We start from the raw sequence: 18086 nt of genomic DNA, 5'->3' as shown, positions 1-18086 counted from the left end.
CTGGTATACTGTAGTTATCATCGGCAAATTTAACTAGTTTCCTAAAGAATAGTGGGATGTGCGAATTGAAACAGCAGCAAGAGATTTGCAAACAGAAGAAAATCATTGGGCAGACACTTGGCAAATGAAATGTAATATTAGTAAGTTCGTAGTGATTCATGCAATTAGAAGGAAGATACATTTAATCTACCGCATGGGTGATTCTGATCTGCAGGAAGCAAATTACACAAGAGGGATTTGGGTGGATTTTTTCTATGTCCTCATCAAAACCATGTTGGAAGCAATAAAAACTCAGATGTAAGAATTGGGTATGTACTATAGTAAATAATGTGGAATTTAAATCCTGGGGAGTTCAAACAATACGCTAGTAAGACTTCTTTTAAACCACTGTATATTCACGTTTGGTCACCATTCAACAAAAAGGATATTAAAACCTTAGAAGTAGTTCAGAGAAAAGTAACAACAGTATTTCCTGGTCTCAGGGGGTTGTTATATGTGGATGGGTTAAGCGCACATCATATCTTCAAAATAAAATCAATGGCTTAATTTTTTAAATCCCCAATTCTTTCATCCGAAGAAGAATGTACATGAATAAAAAGCAACAAAGGCAACGACTGTGATTGTGTTTTCTGCCTTTCCCTCCCCCCCAGTGTGTGAAACCCTAACGCTTGAAATCTGCCAGAAACAATGGGAAGAAAGCTGGATCTTTCAGGCCTGACGGAAGAGGAGGCTGAGCATGTGCTGCAGGTGGTCCACAGAGACATGAGGCTTCGTAAGAAAGAGAAGGAACGTCTGAGGTGAGTAGATAGATAAGACTTTATTGATCCCGAAGTATCGTCCGTCAGCGACAGTGAGCTCCTCTGTAAAGGGGAAAGGGCACAGTCAGCTGATATCTTGATGGATCAGAATGGGTGGGTTTAATAAATTCCATTTTTATTACAGTATAGACTTTTATCTTTTATAGACTACTGACAGTCATAGTTTTATGATGTTCACATGCGTTCAAGACACCAGTCTCAAAAATAGCAAGACAGAATGCAAGATCTTAACTTGTAAGACTAAGTCAATTGAAATTGCAATCTTCTGTTGTGACCGCTCAATGGAAAAGCATACTATCAAAAGGTAAGTCACAGTAACCTACAGAAACTCCAGAAGGCCACCAGTTCTGTCTGAAACACTCTTTATACAGTATGCACAGTTATGACATGGCTCCAGTTGAAACATTTAACAATCAAATTGAATGAAATGTATATTTTCTGATGTGTAAGTGCAAATAATTAGTTTCTTTTTTTAATTTGGGAATGCTGGCCTTGGTATTTTGTAATGCATACAAAAAAGAAACCTAGTTGCATTAAAGGATATAATGTAATTAGATAGCAATAGTCAAAAACAAGTGGTTAATTTGCTGTGAGGAATCAAAATAATGTGCAGTTTGTTGTCTATTTGAGTTTAAAGCAATGGATTCTCACAAATTCCTCAATTCCAAAATTCAAGAAAATGGATTTTGTCACGCCCCACACTCTAACTCGGAAACGCCGTTCTGTCCCTGTCACATTCCACACTCTCCCTCGCAAACGACATTACATTCCCAGAACCGCTGCTTCACAATCTCATCCCTGACTGAACCCATCACATTCTCACATGCATCAGATTCCTCAAATTCTCACTCCCTAACCAATCATCCAACCACACCCCTTTCCTTTCAGTATTTAAACCCCCTTCGCACATCTTCCCATGCTCACTATTGAGAAGCCTTTCATAGTATTCTCCAGTGTGTGTTTCCAAACCTTTCGACTGATCCCCTGTTACAAATCTTCTGCTTCCTCCTCTTGACCTCGCCTTCTGGAATTTCACTTTTGGATTGTTTTTTGATATCTCTCATTACCGGACCCTCAGCCTCCCTTATCAACCCAGCTTTTGGATTTTGTCTTTTGGATTGTCCCTTTGCTACTCTGCGTCCTGTGGGATTCCGGTCATGCATAAGGATCCTCCTATTCCACGTATAGGTTCCTTGACAGATTTCCTTATTGTTACACTGATATGTTATAGTAAAGGAAACAATGGATGAGTCTAAACTATGAAAATTAGAACACTTGCTTCCACTCTGCATAATTCATTAGATTAAAATTTGCACATCTAATATCACCTATCAGTAATCTGCTTTATCATATCTAGGAACTACAGTACTTCATTAGAACTACTTTTGAATATTGGAGTGGCTATCATTTTTTGGTGTGTGATATAACAGCATTGAAAAATGAAATCATGCAGAAAGAAGGTGTCATTCAAGGATTGTACTTCAATGTCTGTTCAGTTTTGTTCAGATCATCTGCCTACATTAGGTTCTATAGCCAAGAGGGTTTTTTTTCCTTTTCTGTGTTGCTACACACAGGTTCTGATAAAACCAATCTTTAAAGAGTAAGCAGAAGAAATCCATTTTCACTCCTTATGATATGATATCCAATGTGATGCCTTATGAAAGTCAGATTGTAGCTCTTATCAATTTCTTTGCACAAATTGAATGATATGACTCTTTCCCTACCTTTATGGCACTAAGGTTATTTTGAGATATAATCTTAAATTGAATACTCAAGTCGTCTTTGGGAAAGTGTTTATACAAATTATAGTTATTATGCAATGATCAATTATTTTCTTTAAATGTTTTGGTTATTGAACATAAAACAGTCATTTCAGACCAATTTAACAGTTTAATTGGATTGAGAATGTTTTGTTTTTTTCAAACGAACTTTATGCTAGTACTGTCTAAATAAAGTAGACAGTAAAATTTTTTCTGTCTAATTTAGTTAGAGGCAGCTTGAATATATCCAGTTAAAATGTATTGTATTTTAGTGGTCTTCAGACAGACCTAATTAGTAGCAGGAGGTTTACAGGAAAAACCTGTCAACAAGGAAAAGCATTTTTGAGAGAGATTTTGAAAACACCACACAGGTTGAGTGGTATCATTAATATCTAATTCTTTTGAGTATTGGGGAAAAATTAAGAAATTAAGTGAGTAGATGTTTTACAATTAACATACTGTACCCACAGTACTTGTTAAAGTCCTGATTATTTCCTTTTAACCCTCACATAGAATTATTGTTTTAGATTTTATTTAATTCACATACAGGTAAATACAAATATTCATACGCTGACATAGATTATAGGCAAACTGTTTGAATTAATGTCATGTGAGCTGTGGTCATGTATTCACAAGTACAGTATTTCTTCGGGGCTGAAATCATTATCTCAAACTCTTCAGCCTTGGCAGGTATGACTACAGACAATTGCCTCCATAACTAATCTTGCTCTTGACTGACTGCAGCTGAAAGCTTTTAAGTATACACAAGTTTTGAACATTTATTAATTAAAGTAATAGAAAAGTACAAAAATGTGTTCTGGAATGAATGAAAGCCTAATAACATTACATAAACTTGTGGATGTCATCTTGGTTGTCACTAAGAGTTAAAGGAGGCTGGACACAGAAGCAAGAAACTCCATATGCCATCTTGAAGAAACACAAAAAATACTCCAAAGATATGAAGTGAAAGATTACCAACCTCAACAACTAAAAAAACACATAGGACATCACAGTTTCAACCAAGATGATCATCATCAAAGAGATCAAGTGTCATGGGATGGTTGCTACCCTGTCAGGAAAAGGACATAAGGATATTTTACCCAAACTTGAGGCTGGAAAAGTGATTTGGAATACAGGGAGGAATGATTAGCTGTCTTCAGAAAACTCTGGCATCATCAGAACACAAATTCAAAATACTTATTTCCCTGGGATAAATGCATTTGGACATCCCATATATAGAAATACACTGAATGTAACTCTTTAAATAGATGTACTGTTCATACATAGAGCATTGAAAACCATGCACTCTCGATGAGAATATTTGTTAAATTCTTTCTGGTATGTACTGTAAATGAATAAGTGGCAATATTTTCTTCACAAGAAAAGTGTTCCTTGCAAGCGAAGTGACCACAGAATCAATAAGGAAAAGACATGTAGCACTATTGATGCTTTATAGGCTTTACAGTTTTTGTTTTGGATTATGAACATAGAACAAACCACATTATTTCTATTCAAAAGTGTAAATCAAGAAACTGAACTAGTACAATGATGTGTTGAAAAGTCACACAAGGAAACGCACATGAAGCCTTTGACTGGCCTTAGATCAAACCGGACGATTCAACAAATCTGTAAATTGAGGGCAACAGAAAGAAAATGCACTGTACTGTGATGTCCATCATCTCTGTTCTTTTTTCACTAGCAATTTAAATAATTTCACCACCAGGAACACTCTGAAATTGCTTAGCAATATATTTTCGTGTCAGGACCTTTAAATTCTTTGTGAACTACTGAACTCACATCATTCTTTTCTGTTTACCAAAAGCTCTAAAAAATATATAATCTCTGTGGATGACAAAAAGAGACCAGATACTGGATTATGGTCAATATACTCATCTGCCCATGAAGCAGATTATTCTAAACAGATTACAGGAATGATTGTTTTGCCAGTCTGAGAGTTTCTGAATGCTATAGCTGTCACGACTATAGTTCCCCCTCCTTAAGGGTGCTCCAGCCCTTTCACTAAAGACTTCATTCTCTGCACCTGTTTCCCATTCCCTGCCCACCTTAAAAGCCAGGCGCTGACGCTCTTCCGGGCTCTGCATCTGATTTCCGTATCATGCGAGTCCGGGACCTGGAAGCGCCTGGTCCCGTTAAGGTTTTAACCTCCGTTCCCGTTCCTGTTCCCCGTCCGCCGGTTCCGACCCGGCCTTCGTGGTTTTAATTCCGAGTTCTGATGGATCTCCTGGTTTTGGACTTACCTTTGTGTTTTGGATACTCTATGGATTATTCTTTGGGATTGTTCGCCTCGGCCACACCTCCCCCGTGCACCAGCGCACCTTGGACACGCCCCCCTGTCTTCAGCCCTGTTTTCCTGCATGACGTTTCCCCAGTGTTCCCCCACTTCGTCGGATTGTGTCGTCCGCATAGGGTCCGGAAAGAACTGTTCGTTACAGAATGCAGAGCCAACACCTGGACCCCGCGGACGGCACCCTGGCAGCCTGGATTCCATCGGTTTTTTTTTTTCTCCCTTTTTTTTTCTTAGGGCTTCGGAGCCGCCCTGAAAAGGAGGGGCGTACTGTCACGACTATAGTCCCCCCTCCTTAAGGGTGCTCCAGCCCTTTCACTAACGACTTCATTCTCTGAACCTGTTACCCATTCCCTGCCCACCTTAAAAGCCAGGCGCTGACGCTCTTCCGGGCTCTGCATCTGATTTCCATATCGTGCGAGTCCGGGACCTGGAAGCGCCTGGTCCCGTTAAGGTTTTAACCTCTGTTCCCGTTCCTGTTCCCCGTCCGCCGGTTCCGACCCGGCCTTCGTGGTTTTTAATTCTTTCCTCTGATGGATCTCCTGGTTTTGGACTTTCTCGTGTGTTTTTGGATACTCTATGGATTACTCTCGGATTGTTCGCCTCGGCCACGCCTCCCCCGTGCACCAGCGCACCTTGGACACGCCCCCTTGTCTTCAGCCCCGTTTTCCTGCATGACGTTTCCCCACTCCGTCGGACTGTGTCGTCCGCATAGGGTCCGGAAAGAACTGTTCGTTACAATAGCTTGTAGTGACATTTCAAGAATATCTGAAATGATCAGATCACTGTGTTTTTTTCAGTTTTTTTCTAATGTATTTTTTTTATTCTTCCTCAGCATTTGCATGTTTTGTGATAACTAGGGAATAGTAGCCCTGTATATATTATTTAGTGCATATTGACAGAAAGATAAACAGCCATACACTTTTAACTTTTTTTTTCATATGCCGACAGCTTTAGTCCTTCAAATATTTGTTTCCTGTTTCATTAGCATTGTATTTTCACTGTACGCTGACAGTATTAAGTTGCTGGTCTCTGCAAATGGTACTGCAAAGCTGATTGTTTCATATGGAATTCCCAAACATTAACATAACATGAATATGTATTAAAATGATTCTCAGCACTAGACAGCATGTGGATCTGAAGGGTTCTTTTAGAGACTGTTTTTTTTTTTAATCTATCGTTGCGAATATCACTCTAAAAAGAAACAACAGGGAATTGCTTAAGCTATCCCTAAAGGATCAAGCAATTCTAAGAAAGATACAGCTGATTAAAGGTACTAATTTAATAGCATACCATGGCTGAATGCCAGGAGCTAATGCTTTTTAATTTAAGTGCATTAAATAAATTGCCTTTCTTTGTGCATTTTCTAGCAGCTTTCATGTAGTATATTATGAAATGGAATTAAGAAATACTTCTTGTGTAAACATTTGTTTTAAAAATATAAATTCTTTGGATAGCTCAAGACCAGACTTTTGGTCCAGACTTTTGTGTGTTGTCAGGTTGAACTTTCTCCTTAACATATTTTTAGGAAGCTTGTTTGTGAGAATTCTATGCTCTTGGATTTTTTTCCCCCAGAATTAATAGGCCCATGATTCCCAGAAAATGTTGGTCAACATTACTTAATGTTGCTATGTTAAAGAATTGTGAAGAAAATCAAAATTAATAAACTTTAAAGATTAAATAAAAAATAAATCTCTAAGAGGTTTTATTCCTAATAGAAATAATGCAATGAGTTTGCTGAGGGTAACAAATCTTTTGCAAAACTAATCATCCAACCATCTATTTTTTAAGTGCTTTAAAAAATTGTGAAAAAAGGATTAAAAGTATATAATTACACTGTATACAGGCACTGAAAACACTTACTCTATGGTCCTACAGTAAATCCCTTATTTACTGTATGTGAATTAAAATATTTCTCAAATATTGTAATAAAATATAGAATAAAATTTGTGTTGTATCAAATATGCTTGTAAGTTCATCCATCATACATTTTCTAAGCACTTAATCTAATTTAGGCTCACAGAGGAGTCAGAGTCTATACTGACAAGCAACTGGCGCAGGGCAGGATACACCATGGGTGGGACACAAATACGGAGAAGTACAGTACACACTCACACCAGGGCCCTTTTTGTTCCAGGTCAATTAAACTGCCAGTATTTGGACTGGAGGAGAAAACTGGCGCACTTGGAGGAAAAACAGCCAAACACGGGGAGAACATACAAACTCGATGCAGATAGCACCCAGAATTTATCAGAGGGCCCCAGGCATCGCAAGGCAGTAGTGCTAACCACTGCACCACCATACTGCCCTTGGCCAATAACTTTACAGCAAAAACATGGGCCTACACACAGAACAAAATTGTCCATGTTGAGAATGAAAAGTCAAATATCCACATCACGTCATTGTGCTTTAGATACTCACTCTAACATACTGATACTGTTGGTTAATTGGCTCCTGAGAAAGTTGGCCCTGGTGTGAGTGTGTGCAGGTTTATCTGTGTGTGCTTTGCATCCATTGCTTGCCAGGGTAGGCTCTGGCTCCCCATCTGTTAGGAAATGAATGGATAGATAGCACAAGATCTGTAAAGACTGTTTTCCTCATTGACATCCACGTTACACATTTGTTCAAAGAGGAACTATTAGAACTAGGGGAACTCCAGCACAGGTAAATGAGGGATATTTAAGGTTATGTTGTTGTAGAAGCAGCTGCGGAGAGACAAATTCAGCAACCTTTCCATAGTCATTTACTGTACCGTAGGTAATAATAAAACTGCACAACCTAAGCATCTATTAAATAACCTGTAATTTAATGTTAGATTTCTGCATCATGGGTAGTATATATTTTGTAAGATATGTTAGCATTTCAACTCTTTCCTTCAGATCCAACAGCATGTTGTGTTAAAAGCGTCGCTGTAGATTTCTAACAGGTATATCTGTTACTGACATACTGTAGTCACATCAATATCGCGTCTTTCCAAACCCGTCATATCCTTGGAATAATTTGTGGTCCTCTTTCTTCTACCCCTTCAAATGTTTTAGGTGGGTTCTCAATGCATTACACTTGTAGCAGTTCAAGTCTTGCTTTATAAACTCTTTAATGTGCTCTTTTTCATATAGTAGTGCAAGTAACACTAAACACATACTGTCACGATCGCTACTCCTCCTCTTAAGGGTGCTCCAGCCCTTACTTGTTCTGCCTCATTCCCCGCACCTGTTCCTTATTCCAGCCCCTCTTTAGTTCCCCTTTAAAAGCCAGAAGCAGACGTCATTCGAGGCTCTTCATTTAATTCTGTTTCGCGAGAGCCTGGGTCCTGCTGCGTCTGGCTCCGTTATGCTTTTAACTTTCTGTTCCTGATCCCCCCCCTACCGGTTCCGACCCGGTTCCCGTTTTTCATTCCCCGGATGGATTGCCTGGCCTTGGACTTTTGCTTCTGTTTTGGATTACCTTTTTGGACTTCTACATGGATTTTTCGCCCCGGACTCACTTCTCTTGGACACCTGCAGCCCTTGGACATGCCCCCTGTCTCCATACCCTCTCCTGCATGACTTTTTCCCCAGTGTTTCCTCACTAATCCGGATTGTGTCGTCTGCATAGGACCCGGAAAGAACTGTTTTCTGACACATACAGTATATAATACTATTACTAATAGCCTGTCAGATTACAGGCTTCTGTTCTTTCCAAGTAAGGTGTCTTTATTTTTCAAAGCTTCAATTTCTATCAACGTTTTTTGTTTGGAAAAATTAGATTTCCTGCACCATTATAAATAAATTACTTTGGGAAAACACAGTTTCAAGCACACCTGAATATGTAGCAAAGGTTTTGTACCTCAAGATGATTCATGATTCATTTCCTGTGCTAAGTTATGTTAATTAATTCATCTATGCATAACAGATAATTTTAGTTTCTCTACATCTGTTTTAGATTTAAATTTCTTTCAATTTTATGCTAAATATTTGCAATAAAAACTGGAATGAGAGATATGGGGATATCCGCATGATCTTTGAGTATCTGTGCTTTTATTTTTTGTTTATTTTACAATGCGTACTACTGTAACCCTAAATTGTTGAGTTTCTCATAAACTCTTGTTTCTTTAGGGAAAAGAAAACAAGGACATCAAAGTGTCTTTTTTTGCAATTAGTTGTTATTTACATTAAAATCTGTAAAATCAGGGAGGCTTCCTGAAGTACCAATTTGTTTTAGTTATGTAATACTTCATTTATTTTTCTGCTGTCCTGTAAACTTGGAGAAATATTATTATTCTGTTTTAGGCATTGGGTATGACTGACCCCAAGTTTAACTGTATGTACAGTATAACAAGAAGCATTTTGGTTTATTCCTGTTCAAATTTTCTCCTAATACTGTTATTTTTACATTATTCAATAACATCTGTAGTAGTAATATTCTCTGGCAAAAGCACTTGTTTAATTTGGAGAATTGTGTATGACATTTCTAAACAACAGTATAAAGTGTTGAAACCCTAGTTCAACAGCCAACATATTTACAGTACAGTAGCTTTAATGTGGTAAAGTACTAGAGTTTGAGGATATTTGTAATATTTTTTGGGTCTCTGTAATTCTCGACTTATTCAGTACAATCTAGATGTTAAATATTTTTCAATACTCGTCTTTGTTTGTTTGTACTTCCATTAGTACTAGGTTCTATTAAGATCAAATAAGAGATACTTTGTACATAACAGGACTCCTCTTTCTCAGAAGCAGTAGATTAAGAACAGGATGGTAGTTAACTATAAGGGATATGCTTCCTCCCATTCATTCTTCAGAAATAAAAGCAAGGGTCTGATACAAAGCAAATGTGTTTGCCAAGTACTTATCTCACTGAGCACATTTTCCATAGATCAGCAGCTGATTATGTGGTGAAGAAAAGTGGTTCAAAATAAAATTAAGTACTTTAAAAATTATTGTAAATATTAAGTGGGAGGACTTTTTTTTACTCTTTTTTTTACTCTTGTTGGCATCAAACTAGAATCATCAGAGATGGCAGAGGGCTTTCTCACAAGCTCTGAGGATTCTTAAAAAAAAGTAGCAGAACAAATGTAAAGAATACAAAGTGCAAATGAGGCACTTTATTTCAAGATGGTAGTTTCTCCTTTCATTCCTCAGAGCTTAATGATGAAGAAGATTCATAGATTTCTTCCAGTGGCCTGTTTAAATGTGTTATTTAACATTACAAACTGCAAAAACAAACTGCATCTGAACAAACTGCAGTACAGTATGTCCACAATTCAGCAGCCAGAATCCTGACCAGGTCCAGTGCAAGTGTTCACATTACACCTATCCTGGAGTCCTTGCACTGGCTTCCAGTCAAATTCCACAAAGACTTTAAAATCCTATAAGGCTCTACATGGCTTGGCACCTCAATACCTGTCTGAACTATTATCGCCCTACTCCCCACCTCGCAACCTCTGCTCTTCAAATTCTGCCGTCCTTACTGTCCCCCAAGCCCGTCTACATTGTATGGGTGACAGGGCCTTCTCCTGTTATGCCCCCAAGCTCTGGAACTCTTTGCCCAAGGATATCAGAGAATCACCTTCTCTAAACTCCTTCAAATCCAGACTCAAAACCTTCTTCTTCGGAAAAGCCTTTACTTAACTGGTTCCATTCTTCACCCCTCTGCTCTTCTTAGTACCACCTTCCACGGTCTCCTCTATCGTTATTGTTGAAATTGTAATATTGTCTTATCTTGTGTATTCTTCTTATTTATTGTTGTATTCTTCTTATTTATTGTTATTGTCATCCTGTAAAGCGCTTTGAGAAGCCACCTTTAAAGGCGCTATATAAAATAAAGTTTATTATTATTATTATTACAATGTTTTTGCATTGCAATCATTTTGTGATACTGAAAATGAGAGTAAGTAGTAAGTAAGAGGTGTAGTAGATATCTTACAAGTTGATTGTCTGATAATCAATCAGACAATCAATAATCAAATCAGATTTATCTGATTTATCAGTTTTTAACATTTTAGGTAGACCTTTTTCAGCAGAAATCATAATGTCATTTAAAAAGTAATTGAAAATGGTGGTCCACATGAAGTCTTTGAAACTGCAGTCAACAGAAGAGCAGGCTTTCTTGGGAAGACTAACATACTTCACCATTTGGCTCTTGCTGTGGCAGACTGACTAGATGAGGCAGTGTGGAGGGCAGAGAAGATAGAAGTGATCTTGAGGAAGTGGCAGTGAAGAACACTGGGTGTGAGCGTACCCTCACTAGCAAGCCTGAGAGATGGGGGGCAGTGAGGCCATCTAGAGCATGAATGGCAAACAAATGCATGAAAGTCTGCCAAGACCTGTCTAGAAATTCTAGGACTGTGGATATTTAATTTAAGGGTTATGAGTAATATCCTCACTGTCAGGTCTCGCAGAAAGACGCAGAGAGAATGAAAGCTTAACTCTGGAGGGGCCAGTTGCAGCAGCAGTCCCATTGGGAACTGGGAAATTCTACAGACGAGAAGTCCTGTATTAAGAGTTAGAGAGAATAAGGCTGTCTTAGCATGGTGTAAGGTAAGGTTAGAGTGAGAGACAGAGTGTCATGGTGAGACATCTGTTAATTGTCTGTTCAGTTGGAGTTTCAGGGGGAAACACACTCTCAGGATAAGATAATTAATAAGTAGTGAAAAGATCTAGGTTAGAGTTTTCCTCAGGCTTAAAGTTTTATGGTTATTGAGAACAGGCTGTTGGCTCACTGGTAAAGGGAAGACAGGAAAGAATGAATTGACACAGTATTGACACAGGATATTTCCACTGCTGCTCATTCACAAGCTGACAGAATGGTAGAAGCAGGGCATAAAGTGTCAGACCTCCTTCAGTTTAAAATAAGGTAAAAAGAAAAAAAACACTTTTGTCCTGAAACTGCTTTGGTTACGATTAGATCAGAGGTTAATGTGTACAGTACAGATTCACCCATACTCAGTTACCATAAAAGGGAAATCTACAGTACATAATCATATTTTAATGAATTACGAGTATGTATGTACAGTATGTGTTTTTTCAACAAAAAAAAAATTATTCAACACTGTAGTGATCATACTAAACACTCTTACATACAGTATGAAGGAGGTTGAACATCAGCAATCCTGAAAATAAGTGTTTTCACCCTACTAAGTGAGTACTTGGTGGAAGCAACTTTGGCAGCAGTTATTGCTGTCAGTATTTTTTGGATAGGTCTCAACCAGCTTTGTACAATGGGAAGGTGTAATTCTGTCTACTTTTTCTGTCTCAATTGCTCTGCTTCAGACAAATTTGCTGTGAATAAGTGATGGACTGCAATTGACAAGCTTCTTGGTGATGCCCCATGTTGGGCTTGTGACATTCAAGACATTTTGCATTTAGGACACAAAGTTGAACTCTGTTCCACTTGTCTGCTCTGTACCTCATGTAAGATTAAAGATAGATCTTTCTCATTAAAAGCTTTTTTTTCTTGCCACTTGCCAATACAGACCAGCTTTGGGAAGAGACCGCAATATTGTTGATGTATGAACATTGACTCCCATCTCAGACATAACATTTCACTGCTGTGTTCATAGTGGCATCTTTCTCCATTTTTGTGGTCCCAGGTGCTCAGTTTGGAAGGGCAGCCTGATCTAGATAGTGTTTGGATAATGTGATTCACTTTTCACTTGCTAGTGATGGACATACAGTATTATCCCTAATTTACTGTATGTCAACAGCTCCTTTGTCATTATGGTCAGTTTGGTGTATGCAAGTGTAGGGATAATTTTAAAAGAAAAGAGAAGAGTAGGAATCAACTGATCAAGCATTGGTTGTTTCTTATTTGGGATTCTGTTTTATATGTAACCTTTGTCTGTTGAAAGATATTTAAATATAAACAACCTACAAAACCTAGGATTGGGTCCTGAGCCAATGATATTTTTAATGTCTTATTTTATGTTCAAAGTGAAATGTATATCTCCTTATACAATGAACAATTGCTTTCACAGACAAGACAACTTCTCTGAAAGAACAGTTAAGATCTTGAAGTTAAATTGCAGTTTCCAAATTATCTTCATTACCTGAAAAATTATGTAGACCAAAAAATACAATACTAATCAACAAAACACACCAATATCTGTTTTATTTAAAGAAAGTCACTGTTATGAACAACTAACAGAATTGTTAGTAACACATTTAGATATGTTCATGGTCATAATGATTTATGATAATAGTTCACCTCTTCCTGAACATCGTTTTCAAATTTACTGCATTACAGTCACATACAGACTCATTTCTGGCAATTTTCAAAATTGTAAATCTGAGTAAATGTCAGAGAAGGAAACAATAAGACACACTTACTCCATATTTCAAACTTCAAACCTTATTGATAAAATGTCATAGCAGGAGATGTTTTCGCTGAAATATCTGGCCTTCAGCAGAGATAAAATATATGTACAGTAATTACAATGAAAAATTCAGTGATGACAGATGTGTGGCAATTACAGTGGCAATTCATTAACAATCTCGATGAACACATTCAGTTAAACAGAAATGTATAAAGTGAAAAGACACACAAAATGTTTCAGTTTTTTTAAATTTTCAGAAGAAAACACTGAAAAATGGTATGTTATCCAAGAACGGATGCACATAAACAATAGCATCAAATCTAGTTATTAAATTGATTTTTTTAATTAGGTATAAATAGCATAAGAAATTGATTTTTCTTCCCTTCAGTGGTGAAGAAGTAATTGGTACTGTACATGTCATATCATGTATAGCAGCAACTCTAAAGAAAACTTTAGTCAAATCCATTTGACCTTTGCATAAACATGGCCTATGTTTTTAATGTTTAATTTAGTTTTATTTTTGGTTTCATTAATCTGTTTGATGTGCATTTTCGTTTTGTATTGGTTGCGTATTATATGGGTATTGCTGTGCAGTGCTTTAGGTTTCTTGCAGTGTGCTGAGCCATGTAATTTTATCATTGTTATTATGAAGAAGGTCCACTCTTTTGGTCCACCTGCTTCATCACGTTTGACTGCCAACCTTTTTGCTGAAGGATATCTAGACATCTAGTCATAAACAGGAAACCTCTGTCATGTGCAGGAGATGATACTTTCAAAATGATCACCTCGTTTTCTTCTTGATAAATTTATATTAATAGATAAATAAAGGCTGTGCCTTAATTGCTTTTTAATAAAATATTGTGGATCTATGATAACATAGCAGTTTGTTAAATTTATATTATATGATAAACTTTAGCTACTAGCTTTAGTATCTCTAAGAAAAAGCTACAGTAACTCATTAAAAAAATGCTCAAAGCTCTTTATAGAAGCTTTGGGCAGTGTCTTTTGTTGTTCAAGGCTCACAGCATGCGATTTCTGATTCAGTCTTCTTTTTCTGCGCAGAGATGTCAGATCTTTTATTTCACTACACTGACATGGTTACATTCTACCTTAGAAAAAGCAACAAAAAAAAACCTGCCAGGTCAGTGTTCATTGGTCTTGGTAATCAAGCCTTACAAAACTTCTCAACTCCTTTTAAAAATTAAATCTAAAGTTAGAAGTCACGCCAACTGATCCTCTATTCATAGGTGACAATTGGTAACTTTCTGGCCGTTTGTTTTGGTTAAGTGCAGCCTCCTCTTCTGCTGAATTTCAGACTGCATTACCAAATTCCTAGGATGCAGGACTTATGGTTGATTTAGAATGAACACTTCTTAAAATCGAGAAATTAATAGTTCTCCACTAGTGTTGTGGAGTCACATTTATTTAGGTCGTCCTGATATAATTGCCTTGTCCTTGCAACCTTGCTGTCATTGCCTCAGTCAGGTCAATAGTCAAAATCTAATTTAATTACTTCTGTCTTAATTATGGTTGTCTTAACTACTGAACCATACTGTAAAACTGGCAGTGAATTGTGCGTTGAAATTCTAAATCAAGTTTTAGTTTTCAGTCATAAGTTTTGGCTTTCAAATCAATTATTTGGCTGTTGGTGGATCTTGAGACCTTAATTAGGCTGTGTTTTTTATGTTAAATATCATTAAGTATAATTAGTTGCAAGACATTTTTCTACCGATATTAATTCTACACACTTGTACAGGTTGTACAGTTGTACTTGTACAGATTCCAGTTCCAGGAATCCTAACTGCCATATCTGTTGAAAAATCTTCAAAAGGCTTGATACATAATTGAAGCCTATTAACCCTTATAGCCTAAACCTTCTGTTTTCCTTTATAATCTATAAATTCTGAAAGTTGTGCAGATGACCTAATTATCGCATTCTATTCGGTCCAGATTGAATTTGCAAAATACACTTTAAAAAATCTGTCCATTAAAAGATTTCACAGTGCTGAAAAACACCGAAGAAGAGGTGGCTCCAGAGAAGGAAAATAGGGAAAATACCAGGACTAAAATGTGTTTTGGGACTTGTGTCATGGGAAGTGCTGTTACATACTGTATCATTCCAGTATTTTATATTGTCAATAATGAGTAATGAGAAAGCAATGGATTACAAAAAGAAAAATACTACTACTTCACAATGAGATCTTTCTAAAGAATTGTCAGCTATCCGTATTTAACAAAAGCAAGAATTTTGTTATTTTTAAGACAATCTCATCACTTATACTAAAATAAAAACAAAAATCAGGGTGGTGAAAAGGAGGTTTCAAAAAGCAAAAGCGTGATGAGCAGTTAATTTATCTTGCCATGAATCTCTCTGATAGGTACTTAAATGACTCAGTTTCTTTCTCTAACACATTTGCAAACAGCTAAAAGATAGTTCTCACAGTAAGTGAACCGGATGGTTGGAAGCTGTGTGGATGATTCCCTATAAATAAACTCTTATTTCACTACCCTTTCGTCTGGTAGTAGGAAATACAGGAAACAAATGCCTTTTACTTTGAATACACTGCAGCTCACTTAAGTTAAACCAGTTGATCTGTACAATTGGAAAGCCATATTAATTTGTAGACAATTGGCTACCCTTGCTTGTTGTGAATAATTTGTTAATCCAAAAAAATAAATCCCTAAAGACAGAAGACCAATACAAGTTTTAGTATGTTAATTATAAGATATTATAAGCAGTACTACATCCTGGGTGCTGCTGCTTTTCACTATGATGCTGATCAATAGATCCTAGCAAGTGGAGAACAGATATGGTTCATTTGTCAACCCTGTTGTGTTCTTGCTGCTGTCTTCTATCTTGTGTTGCATCCACTCATTTGACATCTGTCCTTCACAATGTACAGTACTTGAAAGAAGGCCAGTGTTACGTCCCAGTGTGTGTTCTGTGTGTGTTTTTTCTGTTATGTCCACACTGCTGACCCTTGATTGTTCTCCCTTCCCCATTGGCCCACCATTATACCACACTTTCAGTATGATGTCATCATCAATCAGCCAATCAGAACACATCTTATTCAGCATATAACATGGAGGTTTTCAGCAAGGAGAGGCCTTTCGTTTGACTTCGGTCCCTTTTGGTTTTGGTTCTCGCTTCTGGTTATTGCTTCGGCTTCATTTGTTTTGCTTTGTGTGTGTGTATTTTCATATAGCTTTGGCTTTGTTGTTTTGTTGGTTTTTTGTTAGTTTCTTTGTACTTTCGTTTGTTTGTGTGTTCATCCTTGTTTTGCTATTACCTTGCCCCAGTGTTACATGTTCAACTTTTGTGTTCTTTTGTACCCTGCTCCTGTTGATTACTCTTGTTTTCCCTTATTTGTATTCCTGGTTCACTTGTGTTTTTGTGTGAACTTTTGTATATAAGGTTAGTTTAGGTTGTTGGGTAAACTTTACACACTTAGTTGATTTTGTATCAGTAACACTAGTTTAGTACGGGTGAGTACCATTTGTCTTGTATGGTTTTGGGTAGTCAGTGCAGGTTAGCTAAGCTGTTGAAGACGCCGAAGACCGTGTGTTTCGGGTTTTCTTTTTTAGTCAGATTAGCTTTCCCTCACTGTCCTAGCCAGCTCCATTTTGTTTGTTATTTTCTTTCCTTTGGCACCACTCTAGTTCCTTACCCTTGTTATCACGCTTCCTATTCCCTCACCAAAACCCACCTGCTTCCAAAAGAATTATCCTAAATGTTACACCCCTATACCCCTAGACACTTGGGGTCGTAACAGCCAACAAGACAACTACCTACAATTCCTTGCAAACATACTCACATCTTTCAATTATGACAAATGATTTATTTAAATAATCAAAGAATCAAGTCAAATCTAACACTAGCAGGGATTTAAGAAATTATTTTTAAGACATCACTTATACTAAAATATGAACAAAATCAAAATATATCTGTATCTGTAAATGTATACAAAATTCATTACTTGTGACTGAATAAATTTGAATAAATCACTGGTAGGTTGCAGATACTTTTGCAAGACACTTTCTCTATTCATTGGGCTTTCTATGTATGTACTGTACAGTATATGCACTGTATAAAAAAGCTAATCGGAAGCTTATATGCAGCATGTACTGTAGTAAAAAGTGAGGAATTCATGCTGAAATATACTCTGTTCTGGTAACAGTGCTATAAAATTGACATCATAACTCCCTTTTAACTTGGACACAATTAAGACAACCAGGAGAGACAAGGATGCAGAGTAACAAGTGGAAATTAAGAGGGAGGCTTTGAAACTGGCTTTTGAGACTGACATTGTCAAACGTAACACTGAGATCCTTTGAAGCACAATTGATGACATTTTGGTATTGATTAATGCCAATTAACCACAATTATGTACAGTATGTCCTTATGTTTTTTCTTCTGAGAAACATAATCAGAAAAAGACTGTCAATTGAATTTGGTCACAGCTGGCATTAAAATTCCACACCAATTCATAAAAATGTATAATTTTTTGTTACATTTCCAATGTTTTTTTTCATCAGAGATCAGTGTAGGGTGCTCGTTATCTGTTCTTTCTCCTGCTTTTTTTAACACCATACAGTATGTGTCCTGAAATCTAAATATGTTGGGCCCTAACTAGAGACGTCTTAACTGGGGAGATCAAGACAGTAATTGCTTTAATGCAACAGCTTTATGTACCCAAGTTTTTAAACAAAGAAAATACACTTTGAATGTCAAAACTCAAAATTCAATAAGATTAAAAACTTGAGACATAACTCTTAAAGTACAGTATGGTTGAAAATAGTAAAAAAAAAATGCCCTCAGCACTACCATTTAGTGATGTTTTTAAAGTTCTCTGATACAATGTGATTCATTTTGAAAAGCTGTCTCTGCATTCTAGGAAGAGATCAGTTTA

The 18086-nt window shown here is 37.0% G+C and overlaps 1 protein-coding gene across 3 annotated transcripts in view; it reads left to right on the top strand.

Moving 5' to 3' along the window:
- LOC148657390 (rab effector MyRIP-like) overlaps positions 1-18086 on the top strand; it is a 148330-nt gene that overhangs the window by 23687 nt on the left and 106557 nt on the right. For all 3 annotated transcript variants that reach the window (XM_088643619.1, XM_088643616.1, XM_088643617.1), the window contains exon 2: positions 651-797. In XM_088643619.1, coding sequence (XP_088499745.1) covers positions 688-797 — 110 coding nt within the window. In that variant the 5' untranslated portion in view covers positions 651-687. The remainder of the gene's footprint in view (positions 1-650; positions 798-18086) is intronic.

Source organism: Lepisosteus platostomus, chromosome 8, assembly GCF_059453375.1.
Source record: "Lepisosteus platostomus isolate fLepPlt1 chromosome 8, fLepPlt1.hap1, whole genome shotgun sequence".
NCBI classification, from domain to species: Eukaryota; Metazoa; Chordata; class Actinopteri; order Semionotiformes; family Lepisosteidae; genus Lepisosteus; species Lepisosteus platostomus.
This window is presented reverse-complemented; position numbering and strand designations above follow the sequence as displayed.